Source organism: Cebus imitator, unplaced genomic scaffold, assembly GCF_001604975.1.
Source record: "Cebus imitator isolate Cc_AM_T3 unplaced genomic scaffold, Cebus_imitator-1.0 Scaffold42, whole genome shotgun sequence".
NCBI lineage: Eukaryota > Metazoa > Chordata > Mammalia > Primates > Cebidae > Cebus > Cebus imitator.
In genome coordinates, this window is record NW_016107357.1 from 16,840,750 (window position 1) to 16,864,208 (window position 23,459).

The following is a 23,459-nucleotide window of genomic DNA, read 5'->3' on the forward strand; positions in this document are numbered from 1 at the left end:
ACTGCACCTGGCTGAAGTAAGGTAGGCTGATGCTACCTTAAGAAATTTGAGGGACTTGAACTTAAACATAGATGCTGTTTGGTGGGGGGAAGGGGTCTTTTAGAACAATGTGTTAATTAAATTAAGAAGTAGTTCAGTTTGAACATGTGATGAGAAATAAACAAGTACTAGAAAATCACTAAATAATTCAAAAGTAGAAATGCCTGCCCTAAAACTAGCAAGCCAATATGTGATAACTGATATGATTTCCTACCTCACGGGTTGATAGTGACGTCATGTTAATAGCTGTCCCTGTTCTCATGGGAAACTCACCATCCTCCCACCTGCATTATGTGTTGTGTGTTCTCATCCTGCTTATTTCATAAATACCCTCCCCGCCCCCGCCCCCAAGCCTTGACAGAGACCTGCTTGGGAATCTTCTGTTACAGTAAACCAACAATCATCGTGCCCTCCCCTTCCAGTTATGACAAGAATACAATGGTAACAATTCTCTAAAAGATTTTTTAATCTTTTGTGTGTAAGAGGACGGCGGGGGGGAAGGCAGTATGACCATGGCAGCATTTGGAAAACCACCCGAGAAAAGTTGCTGTTAAATTCAAGTTCTTGGCCGGATGCGGTGGCTCACGCCTGTAATCCCAGCACTTTGGGAGGCTGAGGTGGGCAGATCACCTGAGGTCGGGCGTTTGAGACCAACCTGACCAACATGGAGAAACCCCGTCTCTACTAAAAATACAAAATTAGCCGGGCATGGTGGCAGGCGCCTGTAATTCCAGCTACTCTGGAGGCTGAGGCAGGAGAATCGCTTGAACTCGGGAGGTGTAAGTTGCAGTGAGCCAAGATTGTGCCACTGCACTCCAGACTGGGTGACAAAGCGAGACTCTGTCTCAAAAAAAAAAAGAAAATTTAGGTCTTATACCACAGAGTGTGTGCTTTTTAAAATCATACTTTGTTTCTTTTTTTTTTTTTTTCCAGCTGAAGAATGTGATGCAATTACTTTGAGCTGCCCACCAAATTCAGATATGCAAAATCAGGTAAGAATAATTTCAGCTATATTTTACCTTTAGGTACATGATAACCCACCTAAAATTTTTTGAGAATTATAAAGCTTTACAAATAAAGAATAAAGAACAGGATTTCTAGGTCTTAAACAGGGCTTGCAAATGGTCTCTAAGCACCCCAGTAAGGTAGCATATCTTTATACCTTTTTTACTTCTAATAAATATCGCCGATTTCGTTCATTCTTTGAAATATTTATGTACATGCCAACAACAGAAAATCAACGCTGGTGAGTTGTAAAGGAGAGTTGCTTTCTTTCTAATGCAGTTGGTACTTTGTCGATGTGCAAATTCTTTAAGACACAACATAACTAACATAACTAGATAATCTAACATAACACTTTGGTAATGCGTTATAAAACTTTAATTTTTTTAGATATCTGATGTCAAACTTTAACATATTATTTCTATTGTCTTTCTCCAAAAAGGAAATATGTTGTGTTACGATTATAAAAGAATGTTCTTTCTTTATTTTTAATTTTTTTTTTTTTTTTGACACAGAGTCTCACACTCTGTTGTCCAGGCTGCAGTGGAGTAGTGTGATCTCAGCTCACTGTAACCTCTGCCTCCCGGGTTCAAGAGATTCTCGTGCTTCAGCCTCCTGAGTAGCTGAGATTGCAGGTGTGCACCACCATGCCCGGCTAATTTTTTTTTTCTGGTATTTTTAGAAGAGATGGGGTTTTTACCTGTTGGCCAGGCTAGCCTCGAACTCTTGGCCTCACGTAGGCCTCCCAAAGTGCTGGTAATTACAGGCATGAAGCACTGTGCCTGGACAGAATGTTCATTATTTTAAAGTTCAGACTGTGCAAAAAAAGTACAAACAAAAAATCGAGAATTGCCTGTCATTCTACTGTTCCACCTTTTGATGTACATCTTTTTGGGGACTTCCTTGGTCAATTACTTCTTCTTTTTTTGTTTTTTGAGGCTGAGTTTTTGCTCTTGTTGCCCAGGCTGGAGTGCAAAGAAAGGTACAATCTCGACTCACTACAACCTCCGCCTTCTGGGTTCAAGCAATTCTCCTGCCTCAGCCTCCCAAGTAGCTGGGATTACAGGCATGCACCACCACATTCAACTAATTTTCTATTTTTAGTAGAGACAGGGTTTCTCCATATTGGTCAGGCTGGTCTCAAACTCACGACCTCAGGTGATCCACCCACCTCGGCCTCCCAAAGTGCCCGATTACAGGCGTGAGCCGCCGTGCCTGGCGGGTCAGTTACTTCTCATACTGTCCAAGTCACCTCTGTTCTCTCTATCAAAGCTCATTGGCAGAGCTGCTTAAGTATATTTAGAGCATTAAATATCTCAAAGGGACGTCTTACCTGGAGATAGGCTGGTTCAGTTCTGCTCCTTCTATATATAACATCAAGTTAATTTTTAACAAGCTGCGCTTAGTCTTGCTTTAAAAGTATCAGTCTGTAGTAAAGTCTTTAATGGTAACATTTTTGGGTAGTCAAATCACCTCTATAATAAAGAGAAGTTATGCAATAGTTGAAAAATAAGCAATTTAAATCAAAACACACAACTCTTCTGAAAATGGTCAATGGTGCTACTTTAACTTTGTTTTGGGGAATCTTCAACCATTAACTGTGACTATCAGACTTCACTTTTTCCTCCTGAGAGTCAACACTTTCCTTGAGATAACAATCTAACAATGGGCTTCTGTACTTACTGAATTCAAACTAGTTTAGTAAACAGAAAATATAAATTTGTCCTTCTTGTAATCCTAATTTTTAAATAAAGTTTTGCTCCTCAAATTTTTGGGTAACATGTAGACCTCTTTAAAGAAAGAATGCTACATTTTTTATGTAGTTTTCTTTTAGAGATTTTCTAAAACCATTTAAGATGAGGTGCAGAATGTTAGCACACTGTTGAGCATTTTTCCTAATTTCAGTGTTATAATTTTGGCAATATCGAGTAAATACTATGCTAAAAGGTGAAACTGTATTTATCAACTAAAAAAATAGGGGAAAGACCTCTTTGAGATTTGTAAAGTTCCATTTTAAAACAAACTGTCTTCTTGTCCTATAAAAAGTAGTCCTATAAGCTGGCTGCTTCCGTTAACTATTTCTTTGTGTAATCTGTAGGATTTGTTTTAACTGCTAGATACTCAGAAAGATTCTTTGAAATGAACTTGGCAGTTAGAACAAAGAAAATTCACAGAGAGAAATGTTTAAAAGAAGAAAACAACCCACACTCCATTCTATAGTTCAGACATTAAAAGCAAACTGGAAGCCAGGCCCAATGGATCACACCTGTAATCCCAGCACTTTGGGAGGCTGAGGCAGGTGGATCATGACAAGGTCAGGAGTTCAAGACCAGCCTGGCCATGATGGTGAAATCCTGTCTCTACTAAAACTACAATAATTAGTTGGGCACGATGGCAGACGCCTATAATCCCGGCTTCTCGGGAGGCTGAGGCAGTACAATTGCTTGAACCCAGGTAGCGGAGATTGCAGTGAGCCGAGATCACACCACTAAACTCCAACCTGGAAATCAATAAATTAATAAATAAATTAATTAATTGCCTGGGTAATTAATTAATTTAGAGACAGAGTCTCTAATAAATTAATTAATTTAAGATTTATTTGTTAGAGACTGTAAATTAATTAAAGGTTTATTATTAGACTGTCTCTAAATTAATTTAGAGACAGAGTAATAATTAAAATGAAACAAAAGCAGGCTGGAACTATGTTCTTTAGAATAATTATTATCTGCCTTTTTAGTGATTTTTATAATTTAAGAACTAAAATCTACTTCTACCAAGGCTTAATTTTAGCTTCCTTTTTGAATGATGCAGAAGAAAAACGTTATAGTGTCCTAGTGTCAAAAACTAAAGTCTAGGCCAGGCATGGTGGTACATGCGTGCACCACCATGCCTGGCTAATTTTTATATTTCTGGTGGGGATGGGGTTTCTTCATGTTGGCCAGATTGGTCTCAAACTCCGGACCTCAAGTGATCCACCCACCTCGGCCTCCCAAAGGGCTGGGATTACAGGCATAAGCCACCGTGCCTGGTAGAGATTCTAATACTGTTTTTACTGTGCCTTTTCTGTGTTTAAATACGTTTAGATACACAAATACTTACCATTGTGTTACAGTTGCCTATAGTATTCAAGTCAGTAACATGCTGCACAGGTTTGTAGCCTAGGGGCAATAGGCTTTCCCACAGCCTGGTGTGTGGTGGGCTACACCATCGAAGTTTGTGTAAGTGCACACTATGATGTTCACACAAACGAAATCACCTAAGGACACATTTCTCAGAGCATGTCCCCATTGTTAAGTCACACATGACTGTAATGATTTCTTGGATATCTAACAAGTCTCTCAAAAGTTTAAGTTCTGCATTATGCTATAGAGAATAAATGGAAACCCTCTTAATGATTGATGTTAAAGTAGCCACTAGTTTTACATCTTGTTTCCTCATCAGAGAGACAGAAGTCTGTTTCTAAGGTTGCAGAGTTTGTATCTTAAGTGGGACTCACCCCTGTGTCTGACCCTTCACACACCACCTGCACCTTCCTTTTAGAGGGCTGGATTCCTCCTTCCTCCTAGCTCCCATGCACACCCTGTCATTGAGAGACCAGGGCCCCATCTATCGTGCCTTATTTCCTAGGCTTGCTGCTATCCAGAACCAGAGCAGGGGGATGACTCGGCATTGCTAATCTTGGCAATTTAGGAAGTGAGCCTGAGGCCCAGGTGCCCAGTTTGACAACTTGGCATCTTAAAGCCGAAGGGAACCTTAGAAGTCACGTTGCTCAGCCTCCTTGCTTTACAGATGAGGGACCTAGGACAGCTGATGAGTGGCAGAGTTGGCCCCAGGGCCAGGGCCAGTACCCCGCCACGTGCCCAGCGTGTCTGAGTTGGTAGCAGTTGTTACCACTGGCTACTGGGCCGCTTGCCTTGCCTAAATCTAGGGAGATTTAGATTTTTCCACAGTTCTAAATAATACTCATCTGGTGGAAGAGTGCAGATAAAAGCTACTGGAACAAAACAGGGTGATGGAAAGGTTGCTCCTTTCCTTAAACTGGGTAGAGAGGCAGGGGGCAGAATCCCATCCAACAGCCTCATTGGCTTGGCAGAGCAACCAGCCCAGCAGACTCTCTGCAGACCCCAGGTAATTACACACAGTGTAATAACAGGGAATGGACCTGACCAGCACTTGCCAGAGATGATATCTGGTGTGAGTCAGCCCGGCAGGCCCCTACCTGCTTCTCTTGATATGCAGGAATCCTTTCAAGCTCCAACAAGATCTGTTTAATAGACTGGAGAGTCCTTAAGTTCCTTCCTCTAAGGGAAAATCAGATTGTTCTGGTTTGCTTGGTAATTCCTTACTTCATCCCTGATGGGAATTTTATAGATTGAGGAACCAGGACTATTAAATGGAACTAATAAACTGCCTAGAGCATATACTTGGTATTTTTAACACTGATGAGAGGGACTCACTTCAGCCTTGCAGCGATTGCCTTCCAGTCTGGCCCTCAAAACAGGCGGTGAAAGTTTCCTGTTACAGAGCTGTCTGGACATTTAAAGACGCGAGAGGAAGCCTCAAGGGGTCAGTTGCACTGGAATAGACATTGCTTGTTCTTTTCTTTAGAGTCTTGCCCTGTCACCCAGGCTGGAGTGCGGTGGTGTGCTCTCTGCTCACTGCCACCTCTGTCTCCTTGGTTCAAGCGAGAAGTCACTCGCTCTCTGTTGATCTCTCTTGACCTCACACTCCTCCTCTCCCTGTTTCCTCTGTTCTTCATTCACCTACCTTCCCAGTAGTCCGTAGAGCTGGCCGCTCACTAACCTTTAGCAAGGTGATTGAGGGTCCTGTGTTAGAATAACTCTCTGACTGCTAGAAAGTTAAAAATCACTGAGTAACACCAGGAGAACTTGGCTGGGGTCTTTAAAAGCCATAGAACTTCTCTTTCTGTCTTTAGAGAACTGTAGACAATTTTGCCCAAAACAGATCATGATCGGATTCTATCTCCCACTGGGATTTACCTTCCTCGGGGTGTGCCATCTCACTTTCTCTAGACTGAACTTCTTCATCCCAGACTGTGACCTTGCCATGACCTTCCTCCTGCGTGTGCCTGTGCCACCACGGGAATGGCCGTGCCTGGGATCATGTCACCGCGGGGAACAAACCCTCCACCTGTGACTCCGGAGTTCCCTCTCTGACCCCGCCTTCCTCTTTTCTTTCTTCCCCTCCCCCTCACTCCCTCTGCATGTGTGTTTCACTGTCACACGCCCACTCACCCCTGTACAGCCAGTGGAGAGATGCCATTGTAGATCTCCACCTTGAACTTAGCCCCGCAGCCCTCCTCTGACCTCACGGACCCAGCCCGATGCCCTGGTCAAGTATTTTGGTGATGCTTTTGGTGATTTTTTATGGAACCTACCTTGCCAACCCCTAGGCTTAGGTGAACCAGGACCACCTGCATTCTATGTGTTTGATTGCTGGGGGGGGGGGAAACATGAAATGTAAACTGTTGTTCTCCTTTTTCCCACTGCCAATTCATGCCACCCAACCTCAGCCATCATTTCAAGGCCTTGAGTACTTTTTTTTCTGTAGTGAAGCCTCCCCAAAATGATATTTTTTAAAGAAGAAAAACCATAGTACTCTAATTTGATGTGGTCTGTTAATGCCTATGGGCTTTGACTTATTTCTACTTTTAGACCCAGACAAAATAAAATATTTGTGGTAAAACATATTCAAGCTTACCGGGCACGGGAGCTCACGCCTGTAGTCCCAGCACTTTGGGAGGCTGAGGCAGCCAGATCGCTTGAGCCCGGGAGTTCGAGACCAGCCTGGGCAACATGGTGAAACACCATCTCTACAAAAATACAAAAAATAGCTGGACATTGTGGTTCATGCCTGAAGTTGAAGCTGCTTGGGAGACTGAGGTGGCAGGGTGGCTTGAGCTCTGGAGGTGGAGGTCATAGTGACCTGAGATCGTGCCACTGAACTTCCAGCCTGGGCAACTTGGTCAGACTCTTTTGCTCTCAAAAACAAAAACAAACAAAAATTCAGGCCAACAGGCAAAAATGCCTGCTTTTTAGCACCAGTAGTTAGTTTCCCAAGAAGAGGGGGAGAGAAGTTTATTAATAATTAAACTGGACAGTTCTTTACCACCTCTAATGGTTTGACTCAATGGCTTCTCTCCTCATTGCCCTGCAGTGCTCTACTGACTGCAATGCCTTTGAACTTGACAAGCAGGTTAGAATTCTGCTTAGACATTTGGATGGTATGGGTGTCAGGGTGCAGCTCTCACACACAGTTGAGAGTGTAAATTGATACAACTTTATCGAAAATTATTTGGCAGTACCTATTCACACTTCTGTCTAGCAATCTCACTTTTAAGGACTTGATCCTACAGAACTTATAACATGGTGCAAGATACCGAGATACCGAGTGTGGCATTCAAAATAGAGAAGAGCTGCAGATAAGGCCCATTCCTGTTGGCAGGAACTGGTTGAATAAATTATGGTTCATCAATGCTGTGGGATATTATTAAACCATTAAAAGAAGAGAGAGCCTGGCCTTAAATACATATATCTGATGTATTGTTAAACAGATAAAGCAAGTTGTAGATCAGTATGCCTTGGGGCTAAAAAAATATTTCTATATAGGTGTGAGCATGGTTATGACTCAGGAATCAGGAGGGAAGTGCCTAGATGATAACCAGTAACATGTGGGGAGTGAGACGGGATTGAGAGATGTGATAATAGATTGAGAGAAAAAGATTTTCCCATCTCTTTTTTATTTTTTAAGAAAACAGCATGGTTTTGAGTAATTATTACTTTTGTATGTTTTTGCTATTTTTTCAAAGCAAAGAAAAAATAATATCATAAATCATTCCAAACTTTAGATGGTGTTTAACCTCAGTGAACTTTTCATATATTGACAGATGAAGCCAAATGGTCTTTCTGTGCGGAAAGGTAGCAAGTCATTGTGCACCGAGGAAAATTATACACTGACCCAGGGAGTCTGTGGATGTGTTCCTTTAGCATTCAGCCTTCCCTTTGCCTATGTTCTAGCATTACCTCTGTCCTACAGCCTGGGATTTGTGAATGAAATAGATAGGTGCAGACACTCCCTGCCTCTCTGTAATATCCATAGCCCCGTGGTCTACTTGTATTTGCATGTACAAACCTTAATCTCCCGTAAAAACTCTGTGATATTTCTGAACAATAATCAACTCTACATCCTACACAAAGGGAAAACCCCTTTATCTTTCATCTTTGAAACCATAGCAAAGGTATGAAATTACACCTGAGCATGCCCGGCCTCAAAGTCCTGGAACGGTTACATCTTTGACCCCCACTTCAACTCCAGAAGTAGCAGATCTTCCTTGTAATAGGAAAGAGAATTCATTGCAGAGAAGAAAGACCTACAGATTTGCTCTCATCCGAGCAGAACACTGTAGCGTTTATTTTACATTTTCACTCTTCCTTATTTAGCTCTTTTTTTTTTTTTTTTTTTTTTTTTTTTTTTTTTTTTTTTTTTTTTTTTTTTTTTTTTTGAGATGGAGTTTCACTCCTGTTGCCCAGGCTGGAGTGCAATGGTGTGATCTCGGCTCACTGCAATCTCCACCTCCTGGGTTCAAGGAATTCTCCTGCCTCAGCCTCCCAAGTAGCTGGGACTACAGGCACCTGCCACCACGCCTGGCTAATTTTGTATTTTTGTAGTTTTCACCATATTTTTCAGGCTGGTCTCGAACTCCTGACCTTCGGTGATCCTCTCGCCTCAAACTCCCAAAGTGCTGGGATTACAGGCGTGAGCCACTGTGCCCAGCCTTAGCTCTTTTATCCTTAATGAAATGCCCCTTATTCCCTGAGGTCTCACTTGAATTCTTTCCCCCTCTGTGCTGCCTTCCTCTTCTCTCTGTGCTTTGTCACACACGTTTCCTTGTGATGTCAATATTTATGCATATGTCTTTGCTTCACTACCGGATTATAATCTTGAAGCAACAGATTTTTGTCTCTATATTCCAGAGCCTAGAATTGTTTCTTATACTGGGTAGTAAGTACTCAATAAATGTATTCTGAATCACTTTGGGAGGCTAAGGCGGGAGGATCACCTAAGGTCAGGAGTTTGAGACCAACCTGACCAACATGGTGAAACCTACTAAAAATACAAAATTAGCCAGGCACGGTGGCAGGCACCTGTAATCCCAGCTACTTGGGAGGCTGAGGCCGGAGAATCAAATACACTTTTTCTTCTTCTTCTTCTTCTTCTTTTTTGGACAGGGTCTCGCTCTGTCACCCAGGCTGGAGTGTAGTGACATGATCTTGGCTCACTACAGCCTCCACCTCCTGGGCTCAGGCAATCCCCCCACCTCAGCCTCCCAAGTAGCTAGGACTACAGGCGCTCACCACAGCACCTCATTTTTGTTTATATTTTGTAGAGATGGGGGGGATCTTACTACGTTGCCCAGGCTGGTCTGGAACTCCTGGGCTCAATCTACCCACCTTGGCCTCCCAAACTATTGAGACTGCAGGAATAAGCCACCATCCCCTGGCCAAATACGTTTCTAAAAGCCAGTTTCTGGAGTATACTATCAAATAAATAGATACATGTCCACATTTTTATATGGATTTATACTGTAGGAAAAAGTAAAAATAAGTGCAAAGTTATTATCATAGTAGTAATTATTTTGCAGAAAAAGAACTGGGTATAAACAGGGTTTTTAGAAAAACCCAACAGGAGATTCACAGCCTGGTACTAATGTTTAGACATGGATCATCAGTAAATGTGTTCCAAAGAGTTACACAGATACCAGCTTTGCCTTGGGAATTCTTACCTCTGAAAATTGCCTGAGTTTCGCTGACTGTGTGACATGAGAAAGTTTTGTTTTTTGCTTTTTTTTTTTTGAGACATAGTCTTGCTCTGTTGCCCAAGCTGGAGTGCACTGGCACGATCTCAGCTCGCTGCAACCTCCACCGCCTGATTCAAGCAATTCTCCTGCCTCAGCCTCCGGAGTACCTGGGATTATAGGCACCCACCACCATGCCTGGCTAATTTTTGTATTTTTAGTAGAGACAAGGTTTCACCATGTTGGCCAAGCTAGTCTTAAACTCGTGACCTCAGGTGATCCACCCGCCTCGGCCTCCCAAAGTGCTGGGATTACAGGTGCATTTCTTCCATCTCTCCTGTTTCATAAATGTTATACACATGGCACTTCTCTGATATCCTTGGAAGTGTTTGTATCGTGTCATTCTGGCACATGGCTCTACAGAGCATGTGAAGCATGCCGGCTTCTCTATTGCCCACATCATTTGAGAGAGCACATTTTTACATTGTTTTATTGTGGTAAAATATGCATGACATAAAAGTTACCATTTTAACCTTTTTTAACTCTGTCACCCAGCTGGAGTGCAGTGACGCGATTTCGGCTCACTGCAGCCTCTTCCTCCCGGGTTCAAATGATTCTCCTGCCTCAGTCTCCTGAGTAGCAGGGATTACAGGTGCCCACCACCACGCCTGGCTGATTTTGTATTTTTAGTAGAGACAGGGTTTCACCATGTTGGCAAGGGTGCTCTCAAACTTCCAACCTCAGGTGATCCGCCCGCCTCAGCCTCCCAAGTGCTGGGATTATAGGTGCGAGCCACCGCACCTGGCCCATTTTAACCATTTTTTAGGTGCCCAGCTCAGCGGCATTGAGTATATTCACAGTGTTGTGCAACCATCACCACCACCCGGCTCCAGAATGTTTTTGTCTTTCCAAACCGAAATTCTGTACCCATTGAACAATAGCCGCCCCCATCCCCCAGTTCTGCCTCCTATCCCCTGACACGGAGGCTGGGCCAGTGGATTTCCAGCCTCCCTCCAGACTTCTCCAGACTCGCCCCCGTTCTTCTCCCTCTTTGTCCCGTCAGCAAAGAAATGGTGTCTTTTCATCTTCAAGGTCCATCCCTTGCTCCTTGAATACACTCCAGGCCCAGTGGAACTGGCATTCTGTGGGGTGCATGGACAGGGTCCCTAGGGAACGCCCAGGGCACAGAACTTAGACTGGGCATTTGGAGAAGGTGTCCCAGAGGAAGTGATGTCTAAGCCAAGGCCTTACAGATAAGAGAAATTAAGTACATGAAAGGGCTGGGGACGGTGGCATTTCAGGCAGGCACAACCAGACGCGTGTTCTTCGTTATCTCCATGGTCTTGCTGCCCACCCGGTATCAACCGGCCACCGCTCCCCTAGAACTGCTTCTGGCCTCCTTCTCACCAGATCTTGTCTTCACTTGGTTCTCAGAGCCCATCACTTTGCTGCAAGTGTTTTTTGTTTTGTTTTGTTTTGTTTTCTTGAGATGGAGACTCACTCTGTCACCTGGGCTGGAGTGCAGTGACTCAATGACAGTTCACTGCAACCTTGAATTCCTGGGCTCAAGATCCTCCTGCCATACCTTTCCAAAGTGCTGACACTACAGCACAAGCCACCATGCCTGGCCCTTGCTGCAAGTTTTTTTTGTTCGTTTTTTTTTTTTTTTTTTTTTGAGACAGTCTCGCTCTGTTGCCCAGGCTGGAGTACAGTGGTGCAATCTCGGCTCACTGCAACCTCCACCTCCCGGGTTCAAGTGATTCTCCTGCCTCAGCCTCCTGAGTAGCTGGGATCACAGGCACTCACTACCATGCCTGGCTAATTTTTTGTATTTTTAGGCGAGACAGAGTTTCACCATGTTGATCAGGCTGGACTTAAACTCCTGACCTCATGATCCCCCCGCCTCGGCCTCCCAAAGTGCTAGGATTACAGACATGAGCCACCATGCCTGGCCATTTGCTACAACTTTTGATTCTGCTGCCCTGCTTTTCTTCCCCTCCCTGACCTCCTTTCCCTGCTGACTTTTGTTCCTTCCTCTGCCACTGAAGTGTCCTTCTCAGGTCCTTCTCAAGGTTGTGACCTTACTGCTGTCTCTTCCCTCCCAGTTATTTCTTTCGTAATCACTTCACCATCCTTATTTTTATCTCCTGCCCTGGCTCTCCCAGGGACCAGGACCATGCTTTCAGCTCTCATGGGCATCTCAAGCTTGTGTGTGAGCCTGGCTTTGCTGTCTTCTCCATCACCTCTTCACAGCTTACTCTGCATCTCCATTCACGTCTTCCCCAGTGATCACATCTCTGCAGTGGCTCTCGTTTCATCCCCCCCTCTCCTGGAGGAGTGGTGCGGAATCTCATTAATCCTTCCTCATGTCATTCTCCTTGCTTCTCTGTCCCTCGTCTCTACACTGTCTCATTTCCCCATGCGTCCTACGCTGTAGCCAGGCGGGTATTTCCTGCGCGGGTCTCAGATCCTCATATCTCTGAGGATATGCTGCTTCAGACGAGAGCTCCTCAGTGACTCCCGGTTCCTGAAATGACGTCCTGCTCCTTGGACAGGCCTCAGTCTCTTCACCCGTCTCAGCTCCTTCTTTTTGTTTTGCTTGTTTTTCTTAGCTTCCAGCCGGATTTCTAAGTCCTCTCCCTCTTGCCCCTCTTGTTGCCTTTGCTTAAGACTAAATGCCCTTTCCTCCCAGGTCCCCACTGCTCGGATTTCAGCAGGGTCCATCTCAAACATGCCTATCTCCAAGAAACTGCCTCTGATTTTTTTCATCAGAAGACACTTTTCCTCTCTGACTTCATCTGTACCCGCCTCTTGGAATTCACTACCTTGTGCCTTGGATTTTAGGTGTTTAAGTGGTTTCTATTTCCCCAGAATATCTTGAGGTCAAGGCTTAAGGCACTTTTATCTTTGTCTATACATTTCAGTATGGGGGCTTTTACATATTAGCTGCTCAATAAATAGATGTTGAATAAAGGCATGCGTATGATTTCAGTAAGACTATAAAACCTACAAAAATCAGTGTGTTCCTTTTTCACTCTTAGAAAACAAACCTACAAAGTAGTACAAGTCAGAGCCAAGAACAAAGATCTTGCATATTAATCTAAATTCTGTCTTTGTCAGCTTTCACAAGTAATTCATATTCCCTGTCTGCATCACGGGGATGATTATGGCCAGACATTGACCTTGGTAAAATTCTCTCCAGATTATGAGGAATCAAGTCAAATATGCCAAATAACGTAGTTTCTACTTACAGTCATGTTCATGCTTTAGCAGGAACCTCAAATACCACAAAATCTGTCAAGTTCTAACTTTCATATTTCTCGACAGTACCTGAAGTTCCTGTTTCTGTTTCCTCAGCCCAAGTTTCCAATTCAGTGAGCAGAACAACTGTGTTGATAAAAAGAGCCCACATACCTGCCTGACCTGCAGGGGTGCTGCCGATGCGAAAACGCAGGCTCCACGTGGCCTGCGGAGTAATGACTAGGGTCCCTAACAATAGGTCTCCACGTGGCCTGCGGAGTAATGACTAGGGTCCCTAACAATAGGTCTCCACGTGGCCTGCGGAGTAATGACTAGGGTCCCTAACATCGAGGGCTTCTGGGTTCAGCCTTGAGCAAAACAAAACGTTGCATAGAGGGAGATTTCTATCCATCCTGAGAGTCACTGTAATTCTCTCTTTCTGTCTCTTCATCTGTTTCTCTCTTTCTCTCTCACTCTCTCTGACACACACACACACACACACACACACACACACACAAGTGTAAGAGTGTCTATACGTTGCAGTTTCCCACACTTTTAATAAAAAAAAAATCTAGGCTTGAGGTTAGGTGAAGGTGAAAGTATTTACACTGCTAAGACATGGGGATGGATGAGTTTGGAATGAGGAGAAAGGCTTCTCTGAGAAGATTTAGAGATTGTTTAAAATGCTTAAAACACATTGACACCATGGAGTCAGCACATCTTTTCAGGTGAAACTCTCAGACCCAAGAAAATCGAGATAACTTAGAGCTGAGCTAATTCCACAGCCACCTCAATACACAAATGGGGAATCTGAGACCAGCATTGGCACCGTGCCTGAGGCTCTAAATCCAGGGCTTTTGACTCGTTTCTTCAGTAATGTGGATGGAGGGGGTGACATTAGCTGATGAGAAAGATTTAGGTTGTAGAAAGATGGGGTTAACATAAATGAAGGTTTACTGGGCCTGGTCTCCACTGCTGACTTCATGGCAAGCGCGCACACACACGCCCCCCTCCAAGATCAGAGTAAACCCCCCATATCCCTGTAGCATGGCCCTGATTGTAAAAACAGAGCCTCAGTCAGAACGGCAGAAACACAATGCCTCTCAAGAGATTTGGACACCACTTTTTCACACTTTGTTTTAGCTGCTTTGCAATATGTACTGAAATAAATAGAAAAGGGAAAGAATTGTAGCCTGGGCTGGCAGACAGCAAGCCCAACAAAAAGCAGATAAGAAATAAAATAAGGAAGATAACCCATAATGTAAAATAAAAATAGTGCATTGTTGCAAGCACTGATACCTTTTTTTTTTCCTTTGAGAATTTGCTCTTTCTTCCAGGCTGAAGCACAGTGGCTCAATCATAGCTGACCGCAGCCTCCAACGCCTGGGCTCACGTGATCCTCTCATCTCAGCCACCCAAGTAGTTGGGGCTGCAGGCACCAGCGATGGTGCTCAGCTAATTTTTGAAAATAGGGACACTAGTGTATTCAGCAAATTTGAGTGTCTACTGTGCATCAAGCACTGTTCTGGGCACTGGGAGAGTACAGGGAGCAAAAAAACAAAAGCCCCTGTGCTCAAGTGCTCAGATTCTAGAGGAGATGCTGGGCTCGCTTCCCACCAATACCATTCTGAAGATCCGGTGCCCCATCCACCCCAGCCCCTGGGTTTTGGTGGAAATTTAACTAAGTTGGAAAATGGATAATATCTCCATTCACATATGGATATAATTTTAATGAAGGTTGCTTTTTGATTTTTAGGGAGAAGAAAATGGCTTTCCAGATAGCACTGCAGATCCCCTTCCAGGTAAATGATTGATTTCTAAAGATATCTGGGCTGATAGCTAGTGTGGCTAAAGATAATCTGAGGCCGGCGTGGTGGCTCATGCCTATAATTCCAGCACTTTGGGAAGCCAAGGTGGGTGGATTATCTGAGGTCAGGAGTTCAAGATCAGCTTGGCCAACATGGTGAAATCCTGTCTCTACTAAAAATACAAAAATTAACCATGCATGCTGGTGTGCGTCTATAATCCCAGCTACTAACGAGGCTGAGGTAGGAGAATCGCTTGAACCTGGAAGGCAGAGGTTGCAGTGAGCCAAGATTGCGCCATTGCACTGCAGCCTGGGCAACAGAGTGAGATTCCATCTCAAAAAAATAAAATAAAATAAAAAACATAATTTGAGACTATGCTTATCATTAACTTTTAAAATCGATTCTGCAGAACAGAGCAACTTTCTACCCATGCAGAACTGCAGGGAAAGTTGTATCTTACAAAACATCACAAACGCCTTCAAAGAGTGTTTTCTCAGTGCTAACTTTCCTTTGCATGTACAGCAGGGTTCTGAATGGGGCAGGTTTAGGATCAGGCCAGTCAGGACTGAGCAGATTATCCTTCCCCCTGAGCTCCTTTTTTTTTTTTTTTCTGAGACAGAGTCTCACTCTGTCACCCAGGCCGGAGTGCAGCGGCGTGATCTCAGCTCACTGCAACCTCCGCCTCCCAGGTTCAAGCAATTATCCTGCCTCAGCCTCCTGAGTAGCTAGAATTACAGGCATGTGCCACTCACGCCCGGCTAATTTTTGCATTTTTAGTAGAGACGGAGTTTCACCATGTTGTCCAGGCTGGTCTTGAACTCCTGCCTCCGCACCTGGCCTTCTTCCCTCTGAGTTCTAAAAGCCGTAGCATAGGTGGAGAATGTGCTATTTGTTGCTTGGTGGAAGGGACCAGTAGCCAGCTGGGTCATCTCTCTCCATGTGCCTTCAGCACTTAGGTAGTCAAAGCAGCCCTCCTGACATTAGGTCAGGCGTCAGTCCCCGCTCCTTTTCTGCCTTTAGTGTGTCTCAGCAAGGAAACATTAAAGTGTATTTCCCCTCCCCCTTTTTAAATCATAACACAGACATTTTTGCAATGTTTAAATTTCTTGTTAATTAATTAGAGAGGATAGGGAGTAAGGGAGCAAGCATTAAAATAATCTAGTGATGGCCAGGTGTGGTGGCTCACACCTGTAATCCCAGCACTTTGGGAGGCCAAGGTGGGCAGATCAGTTGAGGCCAGGAGTTCGAGACCAGCCTGACCAACATGGTGAAACTCCATCTCTACTAAAATTACAAAAATTAGACCAGCGTAGTGACAGGCACCTGTCATCCAAGCTACTCGGGAGGCTGAGGAAGGAAAATCACTTGAACCCGGGAGGCAGAGGTTGCAGTGAGCTGAGATCGCGCCATTTCACTCCTGCCTGGGCGACAGAGCAAGACTCTGTCTCAAAAAAAAAAGCTAGCAAAATAATAATAATTTAAAAAAACCCATACCTCACCAACATTTTCTACATCTTTTAAACCATACATTGACTGACTGGAGTCACCAGAGTTTTGTTTGTGTCTTTCTTAAGTAGGGTGGGGGACCCCTAGAGCCCTCGGGGGCAGCTGTCATCAGCCCAGGTGACCAAACTGAAAAACCAGAACAGGCAATGCATACTTAACATTTTTGTCCTTAGAAACATGATATCAGAAAATACACCGATATCAACATGTGGGCACTGGTTACCTCTGGAAGGTGCCGTTCCAGCTGATTTTTTTTTTCATTCCATAGATTTTTTTTTTTTTTTTGAGATGCAGTTTCAAACTCTTGTTGCCCACACTGGGGTGCAATAGCACACCACTATGCCAGCTAAACGTATTTTTAGTAGAGAAGGGATTTCACCATGTTGGGCAGACTGGTCTAGAACTCCTGACCCCAGGTGATCCAACTGCCTCGGCCTCCCAAAGTGCTGGGATTACAGGCATCTCACTTCACTGTTGCCCAAGCTAGTCTCGAACTTCTGAGCTCAAGCCATCCTCCCACATCAGCCTCCCAAAGTGCTGGGATTACAGGCATGAGCCACCACACCTGGTGAGTTTTAGTTTTCTTTCCACTATCCTATATTTCTAAAATTTCTAACATGAGCTGGTATCAGAACTGTCCCTCCAAATTTAATCTGTGTATACAAATTTATATGTAACAAATCTGTGTATTTAATCTAGGCATACAAATGTACATATAACAAATGATCACATATCGGTAAGTAAACCTTGCTGCATGATGAAATAACCAAGGAAATTCCTAAAAGGTTAACTGTAGCTGGTCTGGGTAGTGGGAGCATTAATTTTTTCCATACACTCATCTGAATTTTCAGATTTGCTATGACAAGCACATGTTTATTTTCCAATTTTAAAAATATGTATTTAAACTCTTTAAAGACTAACGCCTCACACATTCCTGTGTCATGTTAGCTAAAATAGAAATGAATACAGAAATTTGTTTCGAAATATTTATAAATCCTTCAAGGACTCTTCTGAATGAAGGTCATTGTTAATTAGTAGATTAATTTTAATCAGGCTTCTTGTCATCTTCAAATATTTTTTACTTGTGTCAAAATGAACCACCAGAGTTTTGTGTCTTTTTTAGACAGAGTTTCGCTCTTGTTGCCCAGGCTGGAGTGCAATGGCACAATCTCAGCTCACTGCAACCTCTGCCTCCTGGGTTCAATCGATTCTCCTGCCTCAGCCTCCCAAGTAGCTGAGATTACAGGCATGCGCCACCACACCCGGCTAATTTTGTATTTTTAGTAGAGACGGGGTTTCACCATGTTGGTCCAGCTGCTCTCGAACTCCTGACCTCAGGTAATCCACCCGCCTTGTCCTCTCAAAGTGCTGGGATTACAGGCATGAGCCACCGCACCCGGCCTGAGTTTTAAAAAGAATAAACTTTCTCAACAAAGCAGGTAATATGATGATGTGTTGGGAGCCCACCCCTGAGTGCTGCCTGAGTTGATACCTTTAGCACCTCACATGGTACTTGGCACACAAGTACACTCAGGTATTTTGTTTTGTTTTCCGTAAACAAATAGATAAGAGACATGACTTAATGGCTTTGCTCTTGCATGAACAACTGGCAAAAGCAGAGCTACATAGTCCGTCTTTGAATGTGTGTAGCAACTTAAGGAAAATTTGTTTTATTCACAAACACTAATTTGGCACAGAGTGAGTACCAGGCGCTCTTCAAAACACTTGACACATGTGAGTTGCTCATGACAGCCCTGTGTATAGGTCCTGTTCTTTTCTTCACCTTATAGATGTGGTGACTGAGGCCTGATCCTAAACCTGCCCCATTCAGAATGCTGCCGGCTCCTTATATGCAAAGGAAGGTTAGCACAGAGAAATACTCTTTGAAGGCTTTTGTGAAGTTTTGTAAGATACAGCTTTCCCTGCAGTTCACTGTGGGTAGAAAGTTGTTCTATTTGCAGTACAGATTTTAAAAGTTAATGATAAACATAGTCTCAAATTATCTTTTTATTTTATTTTATTTTATTTTATTGAGATGGAGTAAAATCCACCCTCACACCCCCAAACGCCCATCTCTGGCTGCTGACATACCTTTCCCAAAAGCCTGCCACTTTCCATGGATGAAGCCCTGGGGCCTTAACTGACAGCCTACTTTGCATTTTATTCTCCTCATTGGAAAGCCTTTTCTGTCTGTGATCCAGTCTACAGCTGGTGAAAATAAGCCACGTGGAGGGGGAGGCACTGCCTTGGAAGGAGTCTGCAGAGGGGTGAGGGATGACAGCTGGCAGTTTGGAATCAAGGAAAGAGGAAGAATACAATTTGCACTCTACTCTCACCAGGAAAGCAAAGCTGCCCTGGTGGAACCCTCTGTACAGATGCTAGCACCGCTTGGGGCAGAACACAGGGAAAGAAAAGACATTCCTACTCTTGCCCTGGGTTAAAACAACCACCACCACCAATTATGTGTGGCTTATCCTCTTAAAGGTGCCATGAAAGCATGTTTTCAGAAGGAAAACATGTTGGGCGTTTAAGGAATAAGACACGTGCATGTGTGTTTGTGTGTGTGTGTGTGTGTGTGTGTGTGTGTGTGTGTGTGTATTTAATTGCCCAAATTAGAATTCTGATCTCATTTCTCCATTATACCCAATAAATCAAAGCATATTTATTTTTTATTTTTATTTTTGAGACAGAATCTCACTCTCTCATCCAGGCTGGAGTGCAGTGGCTCTCGATCTAGGCTCACTGCAACCTCCGCCTCCGGGGTTCAAGTGATTCTCCTGCCTTAGCCTCCCGAGTAGCTGGGATTACAGGTGCACACCACCATGCCCAGCTAAGCATAACTGGTTTTTTTGAGACATGGTTTCCTCTGTCGTTCAGGCTAGAGTGCAGTGGCGTGATCTCAGCTGACTGCAACTTCTACCTCCTGGGTTCAAGCGATCTCCTGCCTCAGCCTCCTGAGTAGCTGGGATTATAGGCACACACCACCACGCCCAGCTAAGCATAACTATTTTTTGTTGTTTCTTTTTGGAGACATGGTTTCCTCCGTCATCCAGGAGGGAGTACGGTGGCACAGTCATGGCTTACTGCAGCCTTGAACTTCTGGCTCAAGTGATCATCTTGCCTCAGTCTCCTGAGTAGCTGGGACTACAGGTGTGTGCCACCACACCTGGCTAATTTTTAAAATTTTCCATAGAGACAGGTCTCACCAAAGGCATCACCCCTAGGTGTATAAAATGAACAAATAATTGAAGAAAAACCCTGGTTCTGGTACTCCCTTCTAGTGGCAGTGATACAGCACTTTGGCACCTGATGCCAGCTTTTCAAGGATGACTTTCTGGTGACCTTGCATAATTCAGCACTTGCCTAATCTAACTTTCCCATAGAAATGAATGTACAATAGGATTTCATATTTTTCAAATGAGGTCCATGAAGTAACATGGTTAATATGTCTGTGTTACATCATTTCAAAACCACATGATTCAAATTCACATAAAATTCTATGCTGAGTTTTAACCTGGGTCCTTTTTTTTCTTTTTTTTTTTTGAGACAGAGTTTCACTGTTGTTGCCAAGGCTAGAGTGCAGTGGTGAGATCTCACCTCATTGCAACCTGTGCCCTCTGGGTTCAAACAATTCTCCTGCCTCAGCCTCCTGAGTAGCTGGGATTACAGGCACCCACCACCATGCTGGCTAATTTTTGTATTTTTAGTAGAGATGAGGTTTCCCACGTTGGCCAGGCTGGTCTCGAACTCCTGACCTCAGGTGATCCACCCACCTCAGCCTCCCGAAGTGCTGGGACTACAGGTGCGCACCACCATGCCCAGCTAATTTTTGTATTTTTAATAGAGACGGGGTTTCCTCATGTTGGCCAGGTTGATCTCAAACTCCTGACCTCGAGTGATCCGCCTGCCTTGGCTTCCCAAAGTGCTGGGATTACGGGCCTCAGCCCCTGCACCCAGCCCAACCTAGACCCTTTTGTATGTGAGAGTTTGCTGCTTTTTTTCATGTACCTTCTCTACTCCAATTTTGTTCGATGACAAATTGAGGCCCAACATGATTTACTTGCCTGGATCCACCCAACGTGTCAGTTAGGTTCCCTGGTGCTGCTGCCGACTTAATGTCTCCTTAAAAGGATGCTTTAGAGAAAGCAAAATTATGTTGTTTTTCCCCTTTGGTTAAGAGATCAAACGCCCACCAAAAGCCCTTGGGTCAGCTTCTTAGTAGATAAAAATAATTTTTCGTCACTTTCCAAAAGCTGCTAACATGAAACTCTTCTGATGAATAATGTGGGGTGTGTGTGTGTGTGTGTGTGTGCGTGCACGTGCGCGCCCCAAATTCCAGTGATATATCAAAGCCAGAAACTGGTATTTTAAATATGTTTATTTTCAACCACATTGGAAACCACACACAGAAAAAAAAAAAAAAAAGGCATGATTGTACCCCCATGACTATGACTGCAGAAGTATGTGACTCTACTTCAATACTTGTTGGCATTTTGTAGGCTCCAAATCCGATCATGTAGAACCACCTGGGACAGAGTTATTTTATTTCAGAACCACATACTTCGCTATCTCTGAAGTTGCCAATATAAAATGATTATTCTCTAATTGTTTTGAACTAACTGAAGACCTGGTTATCCTGGGGAGCACCCTTACAAATGATCTGAGAGCTAACAGACCTCTTGGAGCAGTGGAGGGGAACACTTCTGTGGCAATTGCTCTCCAAAGCCAGAGTGTGCAAGATGAAAGAGCGCTTCCCCTGCAGGGAGGCACATTAAGTCAACCTGTGATCTGCTGCCAGCATCCTGGCTGGAGCGGTTTCTACGCTCAGCTAATCGTGACGTTTGTGAATTCTAAATCTTGTTCCAATTCACAATTAACTGTTAATTGACCCGTATTTTATAACCCTCCAGCCATGAACTTACAACTTGGATACAGGCACTACCAGACATTCACTGTTGTTTTTTTTTTTACAAGTGTTTTAAATGCCATCGATGAGCATGCTTGATACCTAAACTCTTCTTTACAGTATAATTTTAAAATATGTGAGTGAGAAATGATGGGGAGAAACGCCCCATGGAAAACCCACTCATCTGCTTGTGAGTGTGGGAAACACTGTGTATCCGAGAACTCTTAATCACACAACAGACATGAAATCTCTCAAAGAGAAGTGGGTGTAATTCCAAAATCTAATTCTGGCAGGCGCTCCTGACTAAATACTTAGTCTGGAGATGTCTTCAAGGCAGGCGGAGGTTTTCAGTCCTGGCTGCACATTAGACGTCCCAGGCGAGCTTTTAAAAACTCGCATGTCCTCCCTGCATCCCAGACTAATTAATCAGGATCTCTGAGGGCAGGACGAGATATCAGGGTTTTGTAAATTTCCTTGGGGGTTTGGTGGGGTGGAGGTGGGGAGGTCCATCCTGTGGCCAAGGTTGAGGACCACTGCTTTTTTTTTTGAGACTGAGTTTCGCTCTTGTTGCCCAAGCTGGAGTGCAATGGCACGATCTCAGCTCACTGCAACCTCCGCCTCCCAGGTTCAAGTGATTCTGCTGCCTCAGCCTCCCAAGTAGCTGGGATTATGGGTTTGTGCTCCCACGACACCACATCCAGCTAATTTTTTGGTATTCTTAGTAGAGACAGGGTTTCACCATCTTGGTCAGGCTGGTCTCGAACTCGTGACCTCAGGTGATCCACCCACCTCAGCCTCCCAAAGTGCTGGGATTACAGGTGTGAGCCATCACGCCCAGCCAGACCACTACTTTTTAAAAGACCTTTTTAAAAACCTTTCTTAAAGGTTTGGTTTTTTTGAGACAGGGTCTCACTCTGTCGCGCAGGCTGGAGTGCAGTGGCAAAATCTCAGCTGACTGCAACCTCCGCCTCCCAGGCTCAAGCAATTCTCCTGAAAAAGGCTGTTGGCTATTAATGCTTCCTCACAGCTATCCTATTCATTGTTGCATGCTTCTTACTGTGTGCTAGAATGGGAGCTTTAAAGGATTACCTCATTTAATCCTCACAACCACCTGTGGGAGAGGTGTCATTATCCCTGTTTGGGGAGTGAGACAGGGGCTTAGCAAGCTCAGTAAGCTGTCCAAGTCGCCCATCTGCACAGGGTTAGCCGCCTCTAAAGCTCATGCCGTTACTCTCCATGGTACACAGTGTCCTCCTTCTCCATAGCAATCTTGTGGCCGCCTTGTTAACACCAAAGAAACTGGTGTCTGCTGGTTTGAAAATTTCTAGCTAGAGAGCTCTTCTTGGGCTGCCAAGAAGCCCAATTTCTAATTTGATTTTTTTTTAACTATGTCACACTCCTCATTCATTTGATGTATTCATCAAATGTTTATTAAGCACCTGCTGTGTGCCTGGTATGCAGCAGTGACACCAGACATCCAAGAGTTCTTTTCCTCTGGCAGCTTATATTCTAGTTGGGAGAGAAAAACAATAAACAGAAAATCAGTAAGTCATTTCATATGGTGGTAGGTGCCCGGGGAAGATAAGCCAGGGTCATGGGATTAAGCCTGGCAGGGGGAGGGTGCCATTTTAGTTCAGAAGGGGCAGTGAGACCCTAACAATGCAAAGGACCCAGCCTGTGGAGATCTAAGGCAGGAGCGTCCCAGGAACAGGAACTTGCTGGGGCAAAGCTCCTGAGGCTGGACTGAGCTCCGCGTTCTAGGAGAGGAGTGGGCAGTGAGGAGCAGCAGAGGAGGCTAGCTGGGAGATGGCTTGGGGCCTCTTTCTTCCCCTGCCTTCTTCAAAAAATAAAACTAGCTGAGTGTGGTGGCTCACACCTGTAATCCCTACAATTTGGGAAGGTGAGGTTAGTAGATTGCTTGAGTCCAGGAGCTCGAGACCAGCCTGGGCAACATAGTGAGCCCCCCCCCCCATTTCTACCAAAAAAATCAAAAAAATTAGCCTGGTGGTGCGCACCTGTGGTCGAAGCTACTCAGGAGGCTGAGGCGGGAGCATTGCTTGAACCCGGGAGGTGGAGGCTGCAGTGAGCCATGACTGTGCCACCGCACTCCACGATGGGTGACAGAGCGAGGCTCTCTCTCTAA

At 44.4% G+C, this 23,459-nt stretch overlaps 1 protein-coding gene across 2 annotated transcripts in view; it reads left to right on the top strand.

The window, feature by feature from the left end:
- The window catches only part of EDARADD (EDAR associated death domain), a 52,248-nt gene that overhangs the window by 24,965 nt on the left and 3,824 nt on the right, over nucleotides 1-23,459 (top strand). For both annotated transcript variants that reach the window (XM_017526599.2, XM_017526600.2), the window contains exons 4-5: nucleotides 973-1,031; nucleotides 14,853-14,898. In XM_017526599.2, the coding sequence (XP_017382088.1) occupies nucleotides 973-1,031; nucleotides 14,853-14,898 (105 nt within the window). The remainder of the gene's footprint in view (nucleotides 1-972; nucleotides 1,032-14,852; nucleotides 14,899-23,459) is intronic.